The sequence below is a fragment of the Pteronotus mesoamericanus genome, unplaced genomic scaffold, assembly GCF_021234165.1.
Source record: "Pteronotus mesoamericanus isolate MK-2021 breed Mesoamerican mustached bat unplaced genomic scaffold, CSHL_Meso_final contig_116, whole genome shotgun sequence".
NCBI classification, from domain to species: Eukaryota; Metazoa; Chordata; class Mammalia; order Chiroptera; family Mormoopidae; genus Pteronotus; species Pteronotus mesoamericanus.
This window is the reverse complement of record NW_026555027.1, coordinates 31,609,248-31,633,074: the sequence shown is the minus strand read 5'-3', so window position 1 is coordinate 31,633,074 and position 23,827 is coordinate 31,609,248. Positions and strand designations below refer to the sequence as shown.

General features: G+C 38.2%; 1 protein-coding gene across 1 annotated transcript in view; it reads right to left on the bottom strand.

The window, feature by feature from the left end:
• Window positions 1–912: 912 nt before the first annotated feature.
• Window positions 913–23,827, bottom strand: part of LOC129072236 (EGF-like and EMI domain-containing protein 1) — a 198,431-nt gene continuing 175,516 nt past the window's right edge. The window contains exons 7-15 of the mRNA XM_054575662.1: window positions 19,850–19,972; window positions 17,491–17,682; window positions 15,449–15,580; window positions 11,918–12,046; window positions 10,545–10,673; window positions 6,934–7,068; window positions 5,237–5,304; window positions 3,284–3,415; window positions 913–981 (exon numbers count right to left, since the gene is read on the bottom strand). Coding sequence (XP_054431637.1) covers window positions 913–981; window positions 3,284–3,415; window positions 5,237–5,304; window positions 6,934–7,068; window positions 10,545–10,673; window positions 11,918–12,046; window positions 15,449–15,580; window positions 17,491–17,682; window positions 19,850–19,972 — 1,109 coding nt within the window. The remainder of the gene's footprint in view (window positions 982–3,283; window positions 3,416–5,236; window positions 5,305–6,933; window positions 7,069–10,544; window positions 10,674–11,917; window positions 12,047–15,448; window positions 15,581–17,490; window positions 17,683–19,849; window positions 19,973–23,827) is intronic.

Genomic DNA, 23,827 nt, shown 5'->3' with positions numbered 1-23,827 from the left:
GTAGTGCAAGTCAATGGGCCCTGTTTCCAACATGTTCTGATGATGGTTAGCATTTTTTAGTAATAAAGTATTTTTAAATTAAGGTATGCACATTTTTAGACATGATGCTATTGTATACTTAATAGGCTAGTATAGTGTAAACGTAACTTTTATAGGCACTGGAAAATAAAAAAAATTCATGTGACTTGTTTTTTAAGAGATATGCTTTATTATGGTGTTCTGGAACTGAACCTGCAACAATATTCACATCATGTGAAGCAGAAGAAAAAAATCTTAAAAGAGCAGAACAAGAGCAACAAGTGCAATTAGACTGAAGGAAAACATCTTCCCTATTTGGGAAAAGTTAAGCCCACCAGATAATATTTTTTAAAAAAGACAATTATCTTGGCTATTTAGTCAATGATTGGTCTGAAGATGATTTATATTCCCTGTGATTGTTAAGGGGGAAATGTAAAGTAGTAAATATGTGAAAGACAAAAATGCACAAAGGAGAAAAATATTCACCCATAGTCCAACCATCCAGAGATGGCCGCTGTTAACAGCTGCTGTCCTTTCTGCTACAATTTTCCATATACACACATGGGTACATGTGCTTACAAATGTGGATCATTCTTTATATACATCGCTTAATGTCAATTTAATGTCAGTTCTCCTGACATTACACTTTCTTCCAAAACATGAATCTCAGTGGCTTCAGAAGAGTCTACTGATGTATCATAAAATTTGTTTACTCAGTTGCCTTATGGTGGATATTTAGGATGTTCTGATTTTGTATTTTACTATTATAAATCATGCTGGGATTTAAAAAAAAAAGGTTGCTGGGACCATTTTTCAAGTTACTTGATAAAATGCCTGATATATAGGATGGACCTGCCCTTTGCTGATGTGGTGGGTTCTTACAGAGGATGTGAGTCACAGTGTTGATGGAGCCACAGCCTCCACCTCGGCCACCACTCCTTCCAGAGTGGAAAAAGGCACAAACTGTCATAATACAGAGAGTTTTCTAAAAATGTGAAATGAAACCCTTTTTAAAAAAAGAATTACTTTCCCCAAGTAATTGTACTTACCACTTTTAAAAGTTAGAATTTATATAAAGCTAATATCTTTAGAAAGAACTTTTTGATCACTCCTGCTTCTAAAAGGTATTACCTTGTATAGCTTATAAGTATTTTAAATTCATTATGCAGAGTAACTGGGTTTTAAAATTCTGTAAGCATCATAACAGAATATTCAGAGAAATGTATGCTTTTCTTAAAACACAAGCTGTTTTGTAAATGCCACACTCTCTTTGTGGAGTGGGCATGAAGTATTTTTAATAGTCATATTCTTTGGTTCCATTCATTTTACTAAATATGTTACTATAATATTATATAATTCATGCTTTGTGTCTATGTGTGTAAAATCAGATAACATATAATGCAAAAGTTGACCTGGACTAGGAGCTGGGGAATATTTTGCCTATTCAATGCAATACATTAGCTCATGTATCAGGTTGCCTACAAAATTAAGACACTATTACTGGTGATCAAAATCTCTTAGAACTATCATATTCTATTTCCTGGGGTTTGAAATCCTAGAATGGAACAGAGTTGTAACATAATTATTAAATTAATATTTTAAAGAATGGACAGTTTATCTTTCTCTTCACTTGTTTTTAAATAGTCTATTTATATCGCCTTGACAATTGGAACAGTGCAAATTTTGTCACTATCTGCTTAATAATTATTCCATTAAATTTGAGTTAGACAGAAAATGTCACTGCACTGTAGAAATAGCAAGTAACTACCTTTTGAATATGTAAATTCTTACCTTTAAGCTTTTCCTTAAAGCAAACAAGTAGGTTAAGGATAGCCAACCGCTGCAGCAACATACTTTTATACTGTTTGAAATGCTTGTCAACAGAGCCAGAATGACAGTCCTAAAGTAAAAACTACCTAGTTATATCCAAAAAATTGTCAGGCAAGACGCTTGTCCTATCACTGTGGCTTGAGGCATTTCCTTAGGGGCAGTAATGGATTCCCCAAATGATCAGATGATTAGCTCAGTACTAAATACTATCTAGGTATTACATTTTATGTTTACATTTAGGTTTCATTTGCTTGCTGATTTATAGAAATTCCTAAGCACTGAGAGCTAATTCACATCATTATTTATAATGGGTAAAATAATAGATCATGACAAACGACAGATGTTTGCTAACCTTTACTAGACATCTTTAAAATAGTAATGTAAAAATAATATTGTAATAGCTATGTATGGTGTCAGATGGGCACTAGACTTATCAGGGTGATCACTTTGTAAGTTATATAAATGTCTATTCAATATGTTGTACACCTGAAACTAAAGTAGTATTGTATGTCAGCTGTAATTGAAAAAAATTACAGAGACAATAGGTTCGTTATCATCCAGCCCACAGCTTCTCTCAAGTTCTCAAGGTACATGTCCCACTGTGGATGGAGTCCAGAGGGCAGGACAGGCAGGGTTAACAGAGGTGATGTAAGACTTAGATGCAGAAAAGGATGTAGCAGGGTGGTAGTTCTACTGGCTCTTTGAAGCAGATTCATTTTAACTAATGGCTTTTTATCAGTTTATTATCTGCTTCCGTTCTGACAAGAATTACAAATACAGCCTAACAGATTCTTCAGAGTGCCTCTCAGTATAACTTTAAATACTGTGGTAGATTGGTTGCGAAGATGGCTGCAACCCTATCTCCCAGCCCGCAGGTCCTTTGCAATGACATTTGTCACTCCTCCCATAAGGAGATAGAATCTCTTTCTCCTCCCCTTGAATCTGGCTGGCCTCATAATTTGTTGTAAGCAAGAGATTGCGTCAGAAGTGATGATGTGTGGCTTCTGAAGCTAAACTTCTGACACTTTCACACTTTCCACTTGCACATTTTGGGGACACTCCTTCAACTGTTGTCTTGAGGCTACTATGCAATGAGGAAGCCCAAGCTAACCGTGTGGAAACGCTACACACACGAAAGACGAGGTCCCCTGGCTGAGATGCCTCGTCAAGTCCGTTTCCCAGACAATCTCACCAGAAGCAGCCACCAGTGACTCCAGGTAAGACCAACAGGAGAGCCATCTTATACCCACAGGATCAAAAGAAATAATAATAAATCATTGTCTTAAGCCACCCAGTATTGGAATGCTTTGTCAGATAACAATAATTGAAAGATGTACCCTAACATAATGTCATAGAGAAGTGAGAAAACAAAGCATTTATAAAGCTAAGAGCTTTGTTGACTGCGCTGGCTACCTTTTCTAGATTAATGACTTACACATGGTACAGGCTTTTCCTGTGTAACCAGGAGGGCAGTCGCAGCTTCCAGTTTCTTTGTTGCACTGACCTCCTTTCTCACAGGGCCCACAGGAAAATTGGCACTCTGTTCCCCAGAGGCCTTTGGGGCAGGCTTGAGAATCAAAAGAAGAGAAAGAAAAGAGCTAAGACTTGTGACAAATCAAGATGGTCCCAGATTTTTGTTATTGTCTAAGTGAGTTGGAAAAGTGCTGCATGTACGTGTGTGTGAGTGAGTGGATGTGTGTACCACTGGGCTGCAAACAAACAAACATTTGAGTAGCCTCCAAGGATTTATAGCACTTCTAAAAACGATCCCTGAAGAAATCAACATGATGCTGTATCTTGTCACTTTGGAAACAGATACAGAGCTTGGCTTTTTTTTTTTTTAAGTTTAAAAATGTGGTTTTTTCCAGACAGTAACAATGGAAGCAATTTTGATATATGTCTTTGGAGGCAGTTGCACAGAACAAAACCTGAAAATGAGATGTAATTTGTACAGGAAGCTTAGGAGCCACGGCGCTGGGGAAGCTGTCCCCAAATGGCTGCCTGAATCCTGTTCTCCTAGTCTTTACTTCTATTGTAAACCAGAATAATCACCCCAGAGGTTTGTAATTCGTGTATTTATAAGAGCATACAATGTATAAAGGGGCAAAGTGCTGCTTTGTTGAATGCCCTTTGAGCTGGAAAAGAGGCTGATGCTGCAGGGACCACTGAGGGCTCAGTGAGGGTCTCAGCATATGTCTTACCATTGAAACCCCTGGAATTAGACACCTGGTAGAGAGCATTCTTTTCAAACAGGGAAAACAGTGAAGCTTTTCTAAACATCTCGCAACTGTGGAAAGTTACATCAGACCAAGTTGGCCTGTGAAGTATCTGCTTTCCTGGGCAGAGTGTCATTGAACAAGGGAATTATTCAATTTTCTGGGGTATTTATGCCAGTTTCTGGCTATTTACTGTTGATCACTTACTCTGTGCCACATGCTTTACATAAATTAGCTCACATTTCTATAAAAATCACCATGTGACACGAGCAACTTTAGCTTCATTTTAAATAAGAAACGGAGGCCTGAAGAGGTTGAGTGACTTTCTCCGAGTCATAGAGCTCGTAAGGAACAAAGTCAGAATTGAACCCAGTTCCTCTGGCTTCCAAAACTGGTGTTCTCAGACCGTACACCAAACTTATGCTGCAATACTACCTACTCAGCACCTTTCAAGTCAATAAACCTGCTCTTAGAGACCTACCAGATTTCAAATTAAAGTTCATATAATGTGGAACTATTGTAACAAAAACCTGTCCTTATTGTAATGACACGAGGGTTGATTAAGCCTCCTTAGATGGACTCCAGGGGCAGGTTGGGCCAAGGCCCACTACATCAGAGGTCTGTCTGCAGCCGGGGTCCAAAACACCTCAGGCTGCAAACTAATCAAAACAAAAACACTGGCTGGCTCCCCCCTCCCTCCCACTCCTTTCTGCCATGTCACACATTCGTGTGGAAACCAGCTCTTCTACTCTTAAAAGTCATTGCTGATGGGCTAAACAGGTCCTGGTGCTGATTGCGGAGAGCACAGTTCATTAGCGCCATTGAAACAATTCGCAGTCTTTAATGAACTATTCATCTGCAATCTAGACACAGGTCTGGAGTCAAGATTTTTACAGATACGTCTAGCTCTAGGAGCACTTGGGCCACTTTACTCTTTTGAAAAAGAGAAAGAAAAACAGGCCTGATTTTCATCACGCACGTGTCTTGGAGAGCTCTTTCTGCCTTGATTTCAGCTGCCAATCAGGTGATCCCACTCACCCACTCCGCTTGGATTCATAATTTCATTTTGTGGTTAGACAAAAATATCAGAATTGGACAAAGTTATCTGATTGAAAAATAATATGTTTTCCAGAGATTATGGTGACCTCTCTATTTTGCTGATTTACATATACTTTCGACTCATTTTCCTTCTCAGTGGGAATCTCAGAAGCATTTTCCAATATAGTATATTCAGCAGCTGCTTTAAGAAAATGTTATCAGAATAAATTAAATTTACCCAGGTGTGTGTATATGGTATTGTGTCTTCATGCATTGCCTTCCAGGGCATGACTTCTCCAGTGAGGAAATGAACAAGGGGCTGCCTCGAGCCTTAAAAATCAGTTGAAGCAGGAAGAGGTTTAAAGATTGGCATGGGACCCACTCTTATACCATAGAAAACACATCTGTGCAATGTCAGGCTTCTGTTTCTCCGCGTGTATTTCCCCATTGCTCAGAAAGTCACAACCCAGCTCCCTAAAGAGCCCTCACTCCACAGAATCTAGATGGACATTGCTTCTTACACATGCCGTTTCAGTAGCCACAGGACAACCTGGGAGGCCTCGAACAATCCTCCCTTTCAGTCAGCTCTGACAGGCCCTGCACCTGCCTGGAGAAGATAATGCAAGGAGTTCCATGCAATACAGCAGGCCCAAGGACAACCCCAAACCCAGGGCCCGTCTCTGTGAGCTCACCCAGTGGTATGATGGCTTCCTTTCAAACCTATGAAATCTCCTGAATTTAAACAAGACTGCCCTTTGCTTCATATCAAAGGCAGAGAGTTCACCTGCTATTAGTTATGGGAATTTTATTTATTATATGTTCAGTCTTGCTATATATACGGAGAGATTGCCCCTCCACAAAAAAAACCAAACAAACCCTGGAATTATCTTCTGGAGGGCAGACCCCTTGTAGTACAAGCTTCCCCTACTAGGTGAGTGCTCTAGAAACACATCTGTGTCAGTGCACCAGCTGGCATTGTTGTGAGAGGCTGCATTTGGCTTCAGTGAAAATTTTTTGAAGACTCTCAACGTGTTTGCCCGTTTCATGAAGGGTGATCTACAAGCACACCTGCCCACATCGTGCTGAGTGCTCAGCAGTTTTCCACCAAAAATGGCATGACCCCCTACCCCACCCTCCCTATCCACCCGGTATCACCTCAAGTGACTTTTTTTGTGTGTCCCTGGATAAAGAAAGTCTACAAAGGGAAACATTTTGTCAATGCAGAAGAGATGAAATAAAAAAAAGGCAGAAGCGCTAAAAGGCATCAAAATTGACAAGTTCAAAAACTGTTTTGAGCCATGGGAAAAAAAAAAGTCTCAATAAGTGTATTGCATCAAATGGAGAATACTTTAAAGGTGACTGAAGTTGAAACATGTAAGAATACATACACAATTTTTTTATGTTTAAATTTTCTCAATTTTTCTGTGGTTAGAATCTTTGAATTGTATTTGTTTGAATGATCTGTCTTTGGATATTAAAAAAGTTAATTTTTTAACTCTGAAAAGTTGCAGTGCCTTTGGTTGATTCATTCACCTCAAAGAAGTGATCAGCCAGCTTTAATCTTCTTAGGATAAGGTTCTCTGCCATGTGATCTTTCTTCCCTTCCTTGCTCAAACTGGTAAGGGGACAGCTAACAGTAGAGGTTGAGATGACAAGGTTAAATACCTTTATTGCCCTGTGTCTCAGTTTCCTCACCTGCAAATAGGGGATTGATAAAGCGTACCCGTCTCCTGAGGACAGTGGTAGATTAAATAATTAATGATCAGATGGTGCTGAACAAAGGCTGAGCATTGTTAATAGAAAAGAAAGAAAATTCATCATCAGACTGTACCTTTCTGGCATCTGTTGCCTTGGTAACCAGATTTGCAGGTGCAACTGCCATTTTTGGCGCTGCATTCCAGGGTGTTGTCCTCCACACACTGACATTCTGAGGAGCAGCCAGCTCCATAGGCCCCCTTGGGACAGTCTGCAAGCAGATTGAAGTGCACCGTCACTTGAAAGCCATGCTTTGGCTTTTTTCCCCCCATACATTGTTAGTGCACAGGCATGCAGTTCTGTGGGGCCTGATTATGGGGAAAACAAGGGGATCATCCTAAGTGCCAAAATAACAACAACAAAAAGACAGGGAAACAAATGTCTTTCAAATCAGGTAATTCATTTGCTTTTTGGCAACTGGATGTGAACGGTGAAGCCTGAACTACTTAAAAGGCTTTGGGGCTTCTGGGAGAGAAATTGCTTCTCAACGTGCTCCTGCAGTGCTCGTAGTTAATATTCTCCAAGGCCTGTGAAGGCCTGCCAGCCCCATATTCATCCTGCCGCAGCGTGGAGATGATGGACAAGCACTGATGGGAAGGCTCACCATTGTTTTCCTTCCCTTTCATTCTGTGGTAATCGGAAATAATTTTACATTGTGCACATAGCACAAGACTTTCATCGTGACAGCAGGATTATCTTGGCCACGCTTTGGCCAATGCTGCTTGCCTTTCCTTCACTATTTCCCCCATGCTGTTGAGTTTATGGATGATAGTGAGCACAGGAATTATATTCTGAAAAAGTCCTACCTTTGCATTCAGGAAAACCTACCCTTAGATCTCTCTTTGAGGACTGACTTACAGTAATTCAATTCCCTTTGCAAAATATACTTCTGACAATTTTTTCTCCCCCCTTACAGATAGCCAAGGGGCTTACCAAATACAAGTCCTTCAAGTGCCCTCTATTGTACGCCTATATAGGTTTTGTTAAGAAACATGGTTTTAAAGAACAAAATGAGTCATTTGACCTTCTGGTGAATGGAAATTAACATCTAATTTCTGCTATGATTAGCAGAGATAATTTAAAATGGTGGTTACAATGCTGCCATGTAGGGTGATTCTTGTCCCTGCCAGGGATAGACAGTTACCCCTAAAGCAGAAAGAATTATTAACAGGGCTCCTTTTCACTATTAATATTTACATATTTAGATGACAAATTATACTAATCCTTTCATCTTTCCTGTGGCTTCCAAGTTTTGAGTCCTTGCCCAGACCCCTACCCTGCTCCCGAGGTCTCTCAAGAGATACTGCCTTCCTCGCTGTAGACTTTTCCTTGCTCATTCCAGAACACTCACTGCCCTGGGCCGACTTCCATGCCCTTACTTTTTCTGGTTCAGCATGTAGAACAGGGGTTCAGGGGACAGCTCCAGCACAAAGGAATGCTTAAATGTGACAGATGGGTATTTTAAGAACATGGAACTGGAAACATGCTTAGAGAAAAAAGAAAAAGGGAGAGAAGTAACTTCCTTTATCAATCTAGTGTCTACTCAGCATTTGTTTTGCACTGAAATGTGTCCTCCCAAAATTCACCTGTTGAAGCCATGTGAATGGATTCACATGGTTAGCCCCAATAACTCAGAATGAGACCTTATTTGTAAATTATGTCATTGTTTATGTAATTAGTTAACATGAGGTCATACTAAAGTAGTAGGATGGGGCCTCTAGTCTAATATGACTGGTGACCTAGAAATAGAGGACATTTGGACACAGAGACACTTATTCAGGGAGAATGGCATGTGAAGACTGCAGTTACCCTGTCCCAAGCCAAGGAAGCTAGGAGAGAGGCCTGGACTTGATCCCTAGCACCTTCTGAGGGAGCGGGGCCTGCTAACACTGTGATCCCAGACTCAGACTCTTCTAGTCTCCAGAACTGAGAGGCAATAGAGTTCTGTTATTTAAGGCCGTCCGTTCGTGGCACTTCATTACAAGAGCTCTAGAAAACTAAAATATGGTTGCAAACTCAAGCTTCTCAGAGCCAGGCAAGTGGCATGATTAAACGAAGTCTCCAATTTAAGCCAAAAGTGTCTTGAAGAACTGAAATGTGTATATTTTTTCTTAAGATGGTCACATTCAAAATGCTAACTGCTATTAGCACTACCACTGCCTGCTCTTTAAATGTTTCACCAGAGGAGTTATGATTTTAATGTTTTTATGCCAAAATATCTGTTATTGCCTTATAAAGTATTTAAAAGTTATTACTAAAAAATAGGATGTACTTTGTTACCCAAGAGCAGCAATTTTCCACTGGTGTGCTGTAAGAGTTTTTAAAAGATGCAATCCCTGACTATTTAGTCAGGGGCTCTGACCTCTTTTCCCTTAGACTGTCAAATAAAAAATTGACAGTAGCCAACACAACAATAGCCATTGGATGTGAATGCTCTGTCTTTTTGGTCACACCATATAATAAGGTTGTGTCTGATTGGTTAACTCTTGGTATCAGAAATCCTCATCTACAAGTATAGGCGCCTGATTTGTTAAAAAGTCTCTCTGGAGAATAAAAAGTAGATAATTAGTATTGTAGCTTTTGTAAATTAATTAAAACTATACCTATTTTTGTCACATTGGCAAAAATATATTTTTTGGTGTGCCACAGAATTTTAGTAATTAGTTTATGTGTGCAAGGAGAGAAAAAAGTTTGAAAATCACTGCCCTAGAGAAACAATAATAGAAATGATGCTATCTTTGCTTCTAGATGAGTTTTCTCCTCCTGGCGTGTTCTGGGGGTATATGATGTTCTGTAACACACCCTCTGCGCTGGCATTTCCCACACTTCCACATGCCTTCTCCCCTTCTCTGTTGCTTCCCTAAGCCAGACCTTTCCTCTGGCCCCAGGCTCAGCTGTCCATGTTGCCTTCACGGGCTCCCTTTCTGGAGTATTCACAACTTACTCTCTGCTTTCTAGTAGTACACCTTTTATAATATAGACAAAACTCATGGACATTCAACTAAAAATACAATATAAAATTCTAAAAGGTCTCCTATTAAGAAATGGGTCAGGGTGTTATTGAGGCCCATTCAGGAAGGGTTTTTAGAGGAGGGCATGCAGAGTAGGTGGAGGAATAGCGTGGAGATAGTTTCAGGTTCACAAGGGCTTGCATGTGGCTTCAAGATGGCATGGTCGGCACACAGAGATGTCTCATTATGAGAAATTCTGTAAGTCATTTAGGAGGCTAAAGTACTTACTGGTGATTGTGTCTTTTCACATCTTTTGCAAAATGTGATTGATGGTCAAAATGCAAAATAAATAGCCTGTTGCAGAAATTTTAGGGAAAGATATTTCTATTCACTAGAACCCAGAAATAATGGAGACTTCTTCTGGGCCTTTTAATATTCAACTCCCAGTAAGTGTCAAGTCTTCTTCTAAAATGAGCTATTAATAACCCTCTCTCAATAATTAAGGTAATCACTAATGAGAAAAGAATGTAAAGCGTTCAGGAATATTTTTCTTTCATTGATCAAAATCTAGATTCTCTAAAATAAATAGGCTAAATAAAGACTAGAACATAAATCATCATATATCTGACTATATAAAATATATTTTTTAGTCTCTTCCTTTGTCTAATATATTTTTAGTACTTTTCTGAGCCTCCTTGCTTCACAGAGAGAGCAAATGTAAAAGCCTGTTACTTACTCAGATGACAGAACCTCCCGAAGCGCCCTGGCTCACACACACAGGCACCATACACCCTGTGGCAATGGCCATTGTTGGCACAGTTACATTTCCTTTTGCAGCTCTTCCCAAAGAGTCCTTTTGGGCATCCTAGAGGTGGAAGGAAAAACAAAGCAAGTTTTAATCCACATGCAAAACTTCCTAGAGCTGTTGTTACATGAAATAAGGAGTTTGAAAAGGTGAGATGTTTCCAATGTGACTGGACCGAGGCTAGAGAGCTATATTAAAAGCCACAAATAATGATGTTATATCCTCTGCCTAAAGTTCTACAATGATGGGACATTGCTGTCAGGTTAAGACCCAAACTTAACAAGACTATGAACTCTACACTGCCTGACCCCACGTGGCACTAAGATCTCCCTGAAGGACTTTGCTGCATCAGTTGAGCTTCTTCCGGTTTCTCTAATGCACAAAACGCTTTCCCGCGTCAGTCTGGCCAAGCTCCCCCTTCACACTCTCTCTGTCGCATGCCCCCTCATGTTGCAGTGTTCTGTTTAAGCGTCCCTCATGTAGAGTGTTTCTGTGGTTCATACTGTCTGTCTTCTCCTCATGCTCTGACCACAAATCACACATTATCATATCATAGACAAATATCATTTAGGAGACCAAATAATTGGGATGCCAGCAGGAGCCTTCCTGCACCTCTCAGAGAGCAAATTAAACTTGGCATCCGTCTTCCCAGTTTCATGATCTGTGAGAATACAACAAACTCCTCATGATTTCTGGCAAACCCTGAAGACTTGAGTCTTCCCTGACTCTCTGCCTGCAGGTTTTGGGCCTGGACAAGTGGTTTCTTCTTTGGCTTTATCAATCCGTGTAGAAAATGTGGCCTCTTCACTGGTTTCCACGAAAAATCCATATACAACCCTCACTGGCATTTTGTGAGTTTCCATCTGTCATTTTTTTCCCTTTCTTCTCCCTCCCTCTTCTCCTTTTCTTCTCTGATTTTCATCTCATTTCCTTCTGGATTTGTCCAAGGAGCTCCATTTCTCTTTGTTTTATTATGCAGAGCAAATATATTCTCTCCAACTCCTATATCCAGACCTGTACACACAAACCCAACTTTTTGCTCAGTGGAAGAAAAATGTTTTTTATTTATTTTTTACTTTTTTTAAAAAAAAATCAGGAGTCATCCTACTTAGATCACATTTGGAGATATAAGTAACACATTCTGTTCCATGTCATCAGCAAAAGCAATTATATATATACACAGCCTTTTATAACTTCAAGGAGTTACCTTGAAAAATACAGAGACAAATTTTACTTAGTTTATTGCCCTTTAGGAACTTCAAGACCTTAAAGAGTTGTCTCATGTGAGCACCAGACATTCCTACCATGTTCACAGGTTTTCCCATGCACCCCAGGGGGGCACTGGCACCTCCCGGTCAAAGGATCACAGGTGCCTCCGTTCTGACAATCACAGATGCTTTGACACTCCTGTCCACCAGTCTCTGGAGAACAAGCTATAAAGAAAATGAAAAAGTTGAACAAGCAGTATATAATATACTCATTGTGGTACAAACAGAAAAAAAACTTGTCTTTCTATTAGAATGGATACCAAGTAATTAAAATCTCTGTCATTTGCAGACCCGGGAGGGGTCTCTGGCATGTTCCCAGCTTGAGCGGCATAATCATCCCTGGAGATTACTGACAGCGCTACTTAAAATGATGACTGAGGTACTGCTAAGAAGATTTATGCACAAAATTTTACCTTGTTCCTTAAATTCTAACCCTCACATTTTCAAAGCTTAGGTATCTTTGCTGTACTACTGTAACCGGCCTTAATGAGAAACTTTCTACTTGGAAAAATGGAGGAAAATGGAGGAAAAAAATGGCATGTATTTTGAACTAGGAATGAATGCGACTTCTTGAGGGTCCCAAGGTATTTTGCATTGTCAAAGAATGATGAAGCCCAGCAAACAACTGTTTTGTTGGTTTTGGGGAAGTGTTTAGTATTCCAATAAAAATAATAAATTGGAGAAAATGTCTGTAGTTATATTTTAATTTTAACGTAGGTAAATACAGGTGTTTAGAAAATTTCAGTAACCATTTTAATTGCTATTTTTATCCTAATAGACTAAATACTATAAAGGCACATTTATACCACCCCTTCTACTCACCCACCCACACCATTCCCGATGCTGATATGGAAACTTGGTTTCTTATTCACTTTTTTCTTTGCTTTCAAGCCCTAGGCTAGTATAAAAAGAAAAGAAAAAAGAAAGAGGAAAAGAAAAAAAGCAAGAGAAAAACTGTCAACAAACACTGGTATAGGTCTCCATTTTTAATTTACATGCAGTAAGTCTTTGAATTCTTACAGCAACAACAGAGGAGATGATTTTTTAAAAATTGCGCCTGAAAAATAAAGCTCTAGGAAGTTTAAATAGCTTCTACAGTATCTGGATTATAGCAAGTCATCAAATCAACATTGGCAAATCGACACTGCTGTCTGTCACTCCCCCACAAAGTAGAATATGGTATCACATAGTGCACAGATTTGCTAAATACTTCATTAACATCAAACAGAGCAATTGCCCTGGAGACACAACTTTTAAAACAAACATGCCCCAAATCAGAGCTGGATGAGGTTCCATTTGGATGGAGTCATGAATTTTCCCCTCTGTATATAACTCATTTATCATTTGAAAATACTCCAATCTTCCCTTTCTATTGGGTGGAGTCTCATAATAACAAATGAAATAGTCAATATAAAATCTCTTCAAAAGAAATGGAGCTCTGAAATGTGCTATTAAAATTAATATGTGATAATTTTTAAATTGTTTCATTTCAATTACTTGGTAAATTCTTACAAATCAAAGCAGATGTTTCATCATAGACCAATAAAGATATTAGGCTAGAAGATCTACTCAGTAGGAAAACTAACTTTCCAGATCTCTGCAGAATGCTTTTTGTAAATTTTCCTTGCTGCATTTGAAGAGCTGGGACTCTTAAAAATATGGGTAATGAATGATTGGTCACTTCCATTTATTGCAGTTTACAGGGATATTTTAAAAATGCTCCCACTCTCCTTTTTTGTTAAAGAATCAGTGAACATTTTTTTTTTAATTCAGATTCTTCTGTTTTCATTTTTGTAAAATAAATTAAAGAAAGAGAGAAAATACAAAAAAAAAAGATACAATCTTCTGCTTTCAAGGACACTTTCTTATATAGGACATGGGAAAACTTTAAAAATCCCCTCAGTTTTCTAAAGCCAAAGAAGGAATCATCTCATCTTCATTTTATTAGCAAGTCCATCTTCAATATTTCTTTATTAATCTTCATGTTATATTCTCATGTATCTGAGATAGATTTTTAGTTTCATTTCTCATGAGACCCTGTTAGAAATCAAGGCTTTGGAAGAGAAATATTTACCAACACAACTTACAATATAAGGTAAGTGTTTACTTCTTTTTAATCATGCAATAACATTTATTTGATCCCAATTTCATGTAGCTGCAGGCCAATGTCAACTTGCAGGTCAATGTATCTGAGCACATCAATACCAAGTTTTATTTATTTCCTCATTCATGCACTAGGTATCTCTAGTTTGTAGGAACTTGACTAGGACCTTGCCAGTGAGCTCTCAGTGTAGTCATGTTACCAAACAATGGACCCATGGGTGTGGGGGGGGGGTGCCTAGATGCTTGCAGAGAAATGGAACAGAAGAGCTGACCCTAGGCCAATTTAGAGAAAGAGAGAGAGTGACTTTACATCCACCGAAATCTAAATGGTGATGGTTAGACTGGGGTCATCAGAAAAATTTCATACAAGAAGTGGAAATAGACAAAGATGGCTCTTAAGCCCAAGGCATAAATATGAAAAGTGCACAACACTAAGTAGTGAGCAATTCAGTTTGTTGAAAATGATAAGATGGGCAAAGAGTTGTGATTGGAATAAAAAGCAAAAGGTTTAGAAGGGCCTGGTTTTAGATGGTCACCCGTGAGCAGGTCAGAAGCATAGGCTTTACATATCAGGAAATGGGATGCTCTTGAGGTCTTTTGAGCAGAAGGGACACATGCGCAGAGGGATGCTTGAGGAAGGCCCTCAACACCCCAACCGGGGATCTTGGTTGAAACCAGTTCACCATGTTGTGACTCAAGTAGTATATCCATTTCCTAATTGAAATTTGTGCCCTTTCTTCCTATACGCAGGGTATTTAAAATATGCCCATATCATCTTCCAAGCTAATAATAAAGACTAAGAAATCACTCCTTTTAAAAAATTTTAAGATAAATTTAAAAAGAGAAAGAGGAAACAAAGATAGTTAATATATTTTGTTTTGATTACTTGGCAGTTAGTACCTGCAAGCATATCTTTATTTAAAATATAAAGGTATTATTTTAAAAATATTTTATATTTTTTATGAGAGACATATAAAAACTTAAAAGTGTCATTGGCTTACTAACATATTTTGAAAAGAAAAAGAAAGAAAAGAACACAAACAGAAAGTAGCAGCCGTCAAGCAATCCCATTAATTGTACTTTGTAACACAAATCCTTTCTTTTTTCTTTGTTGGGGATCGCTTGCCTGGGCCTAATGACTTATTTAAGTGGAGGGATTTTTATAGGCCTAGAATATTAGGATCCTTTATTAATTTTAACGTTCTATGGATAAACAAGAAACAGTACATCAAGTTTCCTAAGGAACACAAAATCTCTCCTTTTAATCACATGTTCGGTTTAAAACCTCTGTGCTTCACAGGCATTCTTTATGTACAACAAATAAATTGATTTTTCACGCATATCAATTGCTTACTTTGTTAAAACATTGTAGGGAGAACACAGTATAGGAGAACCCTCCAGTAGTTTACCAGCAGTAAAGGAGAACATATCACCCTCTTACCAATTCTTCAGGGTGTCACTTACTTTCATTGCAAAGAACGCCACGCCAGCCTGCTGGGCAGGAGCACCCACGCTCCCCTTCCTGGCATCTGCCTCCGTTCATGCAGTCCTCACAGCTCAAGCTGCAGTTGGGACCGAAGGTGTGGCCTAAACAGACTGGAACATAGAGGTGACACACTTAATTTCACACTCACACACATGCACCATCCTTGAGCATATTTCTTACGGAGTCCCAAAAAAACACAACAAGAGATTTTTTTAAAATAAAGTTTATTTCACATTTGCCAATGATACTACTGAAATACAGTCCCTAAAGAATGTTTAGAATGTTTAATGAAATAAAAAAATATGAAAATAAATTTCATTGACTTCAAAACACAAAAATAATCAACATTCCTGGCACTTGATGCTTCTTTTCCCAGGCTTTTTTATGCCAAGTTGTTTTTTTTTCTTAGTAATTTTTTAAAATTGAGACTTAATATAGATTCAGAGAAGTGCACAAATCTCAAGTGTACACTTTATATTTTTGACAGTGTAAAAAACCCCATTAAGTGTCATCCAGATCAAGATCTACCGTATTGCCAGCAGCCCCACAACTCCAAGGTGACTTAGTGATTCTTAATCATTAACCTCCCCAATTAAGCACTATCCTGATGTCTGTCACCATAGACTGTTTTCCTCCTTTTGAACTTTAAGTAAATAGAATGGTAAAGTATGTACTCTTGGTATCACTCTTCTCTCATTCAGGACAATGTTTGTAAGACTCACCCTTCCTGTGTACACTCGCTTTTTTAAGGCTGTGTAGTATGCTATTGTCTAAGTGTCCCATGAAGTGTTCAATTCCAGTCCTGAAGGAAATTACCTTCATCTGAATAAGAATGGAGAGACTTGATTTCAGTTGTTTTAAGAATTGTTCCATTTCAACAGTTCTTTGATTTGGGGTCTCTCAGGCGTCCCAGTTGAAAGGCTGCCAGGCTGAGCCAGTTCTCTCTCCTTTGGCAGAGCCTGGGCTGCGGCCTCTACCTCCCCATCGCCACAGTCTGCTGATAACTCTGCTTAGCTCCTCTTCCTCTGAGCAGCTCAGCTTTCAGATTTCCTCGCTTCTCTGCATGCACAGCCCATACATTCGCAAATGACTCAAGGAGAAAAGCAGCAGAGATGGCCGTTTCCCTGTGTGAGCCTCTCTCCTCTCCTGATCTTGGCCATTCAAGCTCTGACTGCCATGGGAGCCCTGAACTCTTTCCATGCGGGCTTTCAGTCACCAAAGTATTGGGAGTTTAATTGAGAGACATTAAAGCATTTTTTTTAATGCAGATGTCTTGATTGATATTATTATTATGATTCATGATCGTATAAAAATATTTCTGCCATTTTACTGAATGCACTCCAAAGCAATCTTCAAGCTCTGACACTGTTAAAGTACAACAAATAGAGGGAGAACAAAGAGAGCAGCTCTGTTTGACAAAGGAAAGAAAAAGAAGCAGCAGACTGGCGGCAAACTGTTCCTTTTGAAAGAGGGCATGCTAATTTACTTTGATCAGAAGTGACATGATGCTTGAGTTTCGTTGTGAGGATAGAAGAGAAACTGCTCACAATTTTAAGATATTTTCTTGGTCCACTTGAACATATTAAACAATTTATTCTAGGAATCTTAAGATATAAGAAGGACCTAGATTTTAAAGCTATTTAAAGTAAATTTTTAACTATATAAAAGTGATTGCTAATGGAGTTTTAATAGTCAGAACTAAAAGGTCCCAGTCCGTCTCCCCATTATGTTAATTTAAAGATATTTTTCAGCTCCATTTCACTGTAACCCCGCACCACCCTGCACCACCACCTACTTCTACACGAACCTACATAGTGCAAAGGCAAGAAAGATAAAAGATGATGGATTTGCTAGGAAGCTCTGAAGAAGTGATTCTGGCCCCATTTTTTTTGCTAACATCACGTTAAAACATTCGATGGCATTAAGTATGGATAATGAGATAATCTGTAAAAGAATTTATGTGAATTCTCTAACAATAAAGAAAAGAGGTGACTGTAATGAGATAAACTCTTTTACTCACCAACTTGGGGCAAAGCAGCCAGTTCTCGAATATCTGTTCTCTCTTCTTCCTCGTCTTGTTCATCTTGGTAGGTGGGAAGCAGAGAGGTACTAATGTAATGAAGCAGTTGAGGTGGGCTCTTGAACAGAAGGCCTGCGAACCTCACAACTTCTAATTCCTCTTCTTCTTCCTCTAACTCATCATCATCTAAAGCTAAGACCACACAGGAAAATACCTGGATTCAACATGCTGTTTAAAAGAAGGAAAAACTGAGCAAGGGCGGATGAGAGATATGAGAGTTTGAACTAGACAGCCAAGGCAGGGGGCCACTGAAAGGTAGAATTCTTTGAGGTCATTTCAAAAAGTCCATTGTAAATGAAGGTGAGAAGCAGCCAGCACAAAGCTCAAACTGCAGCAGAGAGAACAAAAGGAAAAGATCTGTGAAGAGAGAAAGGGGAGGACAGGTTGAGTTAAGGGATATGTGTTCTCCATGACTCCTAAAGAACAAAATGAGGATGGGAGTAGTTTAGAAGAGACACCATAAAATTCTTCACCGTGACTTACAGATGCAAGTGTTTCCATCACTGCCAATTCTGTAGCCTTCTTCACAAGTACAGTGGTACGTTCCCACAGAGTTAATACATGTTTGGTCACAGGCTGTGCTGATATCCAGACACTCATCCACATCTAGGAACATTTAAGCAATGTCTGTTTTTAGGCACTGAGAGATAAAATAGACACTATGAACTCATATGCATATTTGTGTTCCTCTTGTCGACCTTTTTTAATCAATGACAATGTATTGCCACATAGAAAGCATAGCCCTCGATGCTTTCTCAAGTTTATCCTGTCAATTTTTTCCTTTCACTCATTTCCAAGTTTACTGTGGTTCATCTACATAGATGAGGTCTTTCTGACACCTTATTCATTAGGTTTTGATGAAGAATTTAAAACTTAAAGTAAATTCAATGGTCTCAGGCTGTGCACCATTTTGCATAATGTTCATTCATTATTGAATTATTCAATATCTGTGACGAAGCATTTATTCCATGCATAATTCTGAACAAGGTTTGTGGAGAAGTTTAGAGAGGGAAGAACCCTAAGCCTTGATCTCATGCCACTTCAACTTTGGTTGGTGTGTTCACAATAGTCAGTTTACTAATGAGGCTGGGTTCTTAAGCTTTACCTCAGATTGTAATGGTGTACCCAAGTACGTATATTCATACCACACAATCATCTTTTGGCTCACTCTGCTTAAGAGCAGATGGTTGATGAAATTCAAATTTCGGGGGCCCTGTTAATTGGATGGAATATGGTAAAGGATAACATACTCTACTGTGTTTAGAATATATAGATATCATAATTATGTGTTATCTACCCAGCAAGGCTGAGGAGCTTGATATCTGTATGAAGAAACACACCTATCATCCTCGACACAATTTAGGAATTTGTTTCTTTAAGCAAAAAAACACCATTTTTTCCTGAGGCATAATACTCTTGAATACTTTGTAATTAAAAAAAGATAAAAATCATCTTATGTTCACTTTGATTTAAAGAAAAATGTGGTTCAAAATAATGGTAATAGTGATCATAAGATAAAAATTTAAAGGTGACATATTTTAAAAACAAACTTTAAAAAATAAATGATAGCAAAGACTTAAATGAGCTGTTCTTAATGTAATCATAAAAAAAAGTGAATGAAGTGCACTCATTAAATTCAAACTCTCCTATGAGAATAAATACACAATCTAGAAATCATCTGAAAGGTAAGTGAACCAATTTTAAAGAATAAGTTAGAAAATTGTAAAATGACATTCAAACTTGCATTAGCTCGATTAATATCATATATATAAAAGATTCTGATAGAGATTTGAACGGTGGCAATGAATTGGCAATCCTTTTGCTACTGTTCTCTAATTAAAGTGACTTTCAGCCACCAACTTTCTAATTCCCGTCAAGCTTGTCATGAGTGATTCATATGACAGTGTGCTGTAGCCTGTGAGGATCTCTCACTTGCCCATATATATTAAGTTAGGTAAAAAGGATTATGGGCCAATAAGTACTACAATAATAATAGCTACCTTTAGTTGAGTGATTTCTCTTTGTCAATCACGGTACTAGACACTTCACATTTATTACTTTCATTACTTTACCCACTAATCCTACTATTTGTCTTCACTTTACTGGTGAGGATCTGAGGGTCACAGAATTTAGATTTGCCCATGTTAGTACCACAGAAAGTGGCAGAAGCACACAGAAGTCCAATTCGCTTTAGGGTCAAGGCTTTCCCTTCCCCACCCTAACCCCCTTCCTCACAGGTTCCTCCTTCATTGAGTGCCCCAGCGCATCAGCGATTTCATGTGGGATCTCAGGAACCTACCGTCACATCCACAACCATCAGGGCTGATCCGAAAGCCTTCGTGACAGCTGCATTCGTAGCCCCCTAGATAGTTGATGCAGAGCCGCGCACAGCAGGCTTCTCCGCTCTCACATTCATCAAGGTCTGAAGGCGGAAGGACACTTCTGTTGTTTAAAAGTCAGGAATTTGCCCAGCCTATCGAAGTGCTGATAAGCCTCGCTTCTAAATTAAAATTGTTTCACTAGTCATTTTCTATTTCTCAGGCTACATTGTATAGACACCAAAGCAACGATAATACAAAAAAAGTGAGGTCCACATTCGGGTTTTTGTTTTTTATGTGCTTCTCCTCTGCCTGTTATTTTTTTTAAAGTATGTAAATAACCTCCAAATAAATTTATAAGCACAGGAAAATAGATCTCCGCTATTTTTCCAGTTTAAACAGCAATTTGGCTAAATAGAGAACTTAAATAATAATAATAATAATAATAGTAATAATAAAAGCTTGACAAGAAGAGCCAAAAATTCCACTTAGTGGACATTTGATATCTGCAAAGGGGAGGCAGTCTTCGACTCTACAAAGTGTTCATTCTAGAACTTCAGGTGAAAGAACATTTGCAAGCAAAAGGAATTCACACATGGGAAAGGAAGTGGCAATTGCAATTCAGAGAGAGGACAGACAATCTTTTTAAATATTATGTTTTAAATTGCAGAATATTTCAGAGCATTTGCTTGAACTTTGCAATAATGCTTTGACTGGGATGACTGGGGTCAGGGTTTTTTATTACTGTAGGTGACACCATTACCCTGGCCTGTCCTATCAGATAAATAGCTTTTTAAGTGATGTTCTTTAAGTCTCCTTCAGCACTATTATCTCAGAATTCTACAATCCTGACTGTTTCTCTGTAGACATGATTGCCCCAAGGGAAAACAAAAATGCACCAGAAGATGTCAAATTGAAACCCTTTAGCCAAAGAACAATCTATATGGCTTGGGTTTTGAGGCAATCATTTCCAACATAGCTGGCTACGAAGTAGCAACAGACTCTTCACCCACTGCTTCCCTTAGGCTAGACACCTGGGAACAGTGTTCAGGGTTTTTGGCTATAGGCCCTTGGTTCCACTCAACCCCCTGTGTTTGCTGAGCTGTTGAGTCATGTGGCTTGTCAGTGCTGAGTTTACAAAATCCCATTGCTGCCTAACTACAGAAGCAGCCACAGATATAAAAGGTTAACGCCCCAATTAACCTTGGAAAGGGTACCAATGTTAAGGAAATGAAGACAAGAGAAAGGAAGGAAAGGAAATGCAGTCAATTGTCTAAGGTGAGGGGTCACCATAAAATACCTAAATGAAGGTCATTTGGATACCAAACATTCTTTCTCTTGCAAAATGTCACAAGCAGTGTTACAAAATTCTAGGTGATATTTTTTCCTCTCATTAAACCATCCTTTGTCCTTTGAATTAAATAGCATGAATACTAGGGCAAATTACTTTTAAAAATTCAGCTGATTACGTCTAAAACATTATCCTTTATATTTTTTTAAAATAAATTTTAAAGTAGCCCTGGCCCATGTGGCTCAGTGGACTGAGCATCAGTCTGTGAAATGAAAGGTTGCTGGTTCGATTCCTGGTCAGGGCACATGCCTGGATTGTAGGCCAGGTCCCCAGTTGGGGGCATGCGAGAGGCAGCCAATCTATGTTTCTCTCCTTCCCTCTTTCTCTCCCTTCCCCTCTCTCTAAAAATAAATAAATAAAATCTTAAAAAGAAAAGAAAAGAAAAAAGCCCTGGCTGGTGTGGCTCAGTGGATTGAGTGCTGGCCTGTGAACCTAAAATTCACTGGTTCAATTCCCACTCAAGGCACATGATTGGGTTGCATGCCAGGTCCCCAGTTGTGCACATGCAAGAGGCAACCAATCAATGTATCTCTTGCACATTGATATTTCTCTCCCTCTTTCTCCCTCTCTTCCCTTCTCTCTAAAAGTAAATAACTAAAATCTTAAAAATAAAAGAAAAATAAGTTTTAACATATTCTTAAATACTAGCGGGGCTCTCAAACACGTTTGTCTCAAGAGTCTTTGTTCACAGCTACTAGGAACACAGCTGTATCACAGCTACTAGGAACACAGCTGTTCCTCAGTCTATCATTTTATGATACATGTTGGATTCTTCTTTATTATTCCTTGGGGGGATTTCTAGCTTGTTTCATGTATACCATCCTCAGTCTGGAACTCATCTGAGACCTCATTCTTCTTATATCACAAGCCTTTCTTAATATGCCGTGTGCCTTCAACTCTTACATTACGTGTTTTCTAAATTTCTTGACTTCTTTTTATATCTTACTTGGTAAGATTATTTCTTGCTTATTTTTCCCTTTTAATTTTACTCCTTTCTAATGAAAGCATTTTTTCCCTACATTGGCCAATATGCCATATATTGCAACATTACAGAGGAATTCACCTGTTCATAAAATTTAGCTTAATCCAAAAAATAGAGCTTCAGTTGTAGCCAGGCAAGACAATTAAAGATTTCATCTGATTTCAGAAAAGTGTCAAAATTAAATTGTGTAAAAAAAACTGAGTTTCTGTACAAGTGTCCCATACCCAATTGATGAATAGACTCAAAGGTTAGAAAAAACATTTTTTTCTAATATCTAACGCTTGTTAGATGTAGTAAGCTTATTGCTGGTCAGAAAATTGCATTTTGTATAGCTGTCTTTCAAATTGTGTTAACACATCTCTAGGTTTTAGCTCTAATAAATTTATATTTATTATGTATTTGAGCAAGACAAATTGACAATTTTCAGACTGGATGACTTATTTTATATTTATTTGTATATTTTTATACAAATGTATATATATAGAATCATAAATATGTATACACACATTGTATGTTTTCATAAAGTTGATCCTAAAATAAGCTAAAAAGAAAATTCTTTAATTTCCTTCATGCATGAATGGTTTTACAAATCATTCATGGCCCTAACCTGTTCTCAGGCAAATAGGCAAAGTATGTATATGTATACTCCCCCCAAAAAAAATCACAGCCTTACTATAGTAAATATGTGGTCTTTAGGAATGAGTGCTATTTACTGCTGGGAAATGAAAGAAACTTGAGCCGTAAACAACAGAAGATCATGTTGACTGTTGAAGTCTCATAAGTATGTAATTTTCTACATTTTTAACCTTGTCATATGCTATAGTTCTAGTTATAAATAAGAATTTTACTGAATTGTACTTTTCAAAGAATAAGGAAAGACACCACATTGGACGTTGCAAGCAAAAGTTTTAGTGAAAAGACAGATAGGAAGGGAACAAAGGAGGGAGGAAGAAAAGAGGAAACCCTTTTATTTTTTCCAGAGATACAAATATTAGCAAGGTAGGAAAATATAAGCATATCTTTCATTACATAAAAAGCAGCAAGGAAATCTACAAATTTCATTAAATTAACAACTGCAGACTCAGAAAAATGCAGGAGGCAATGTTGGGTCAAGAAATACAAGTAATGACATTGTTTTGGTTAAGTAATTTATGAAACCAGAATACTTCAAAATCCCTTGGAATGCACTCTGCCACATAATAAAAAAAAATCCAAAATACTTAGATTTCTGAAATTCACCTCCTCTTTTATAATACTACACTTTGTCTCTAACGATACTGAGTAGCATAAAATGATCAAAGTTTTTTTAGTATTCATAGTTTTTAAGAAAGGTGATATAAAGTATCAAACAAAAAAAAATATGGCACGTAATTCCTGAATAATGGCAAGTTGTTTTAGAGGAGCTTGCTGGTGCCCTCAGATCCAGAGCACATAATAATATAGTTTGCTGCTCACTATCCATATTTTTAGTAGAGATTCCCTTTTATCAGAAGCTCTAGATTCAACATTTCATTATGAAGCAAGACTGGAGTGCAATTTAATTTTCTCATTGTTGCAAACGATAAAAGTTCTAATAATATGCTGGAAAAGTTATCTATTCAAGATGGGTTTGAGCTGGGAATTTCC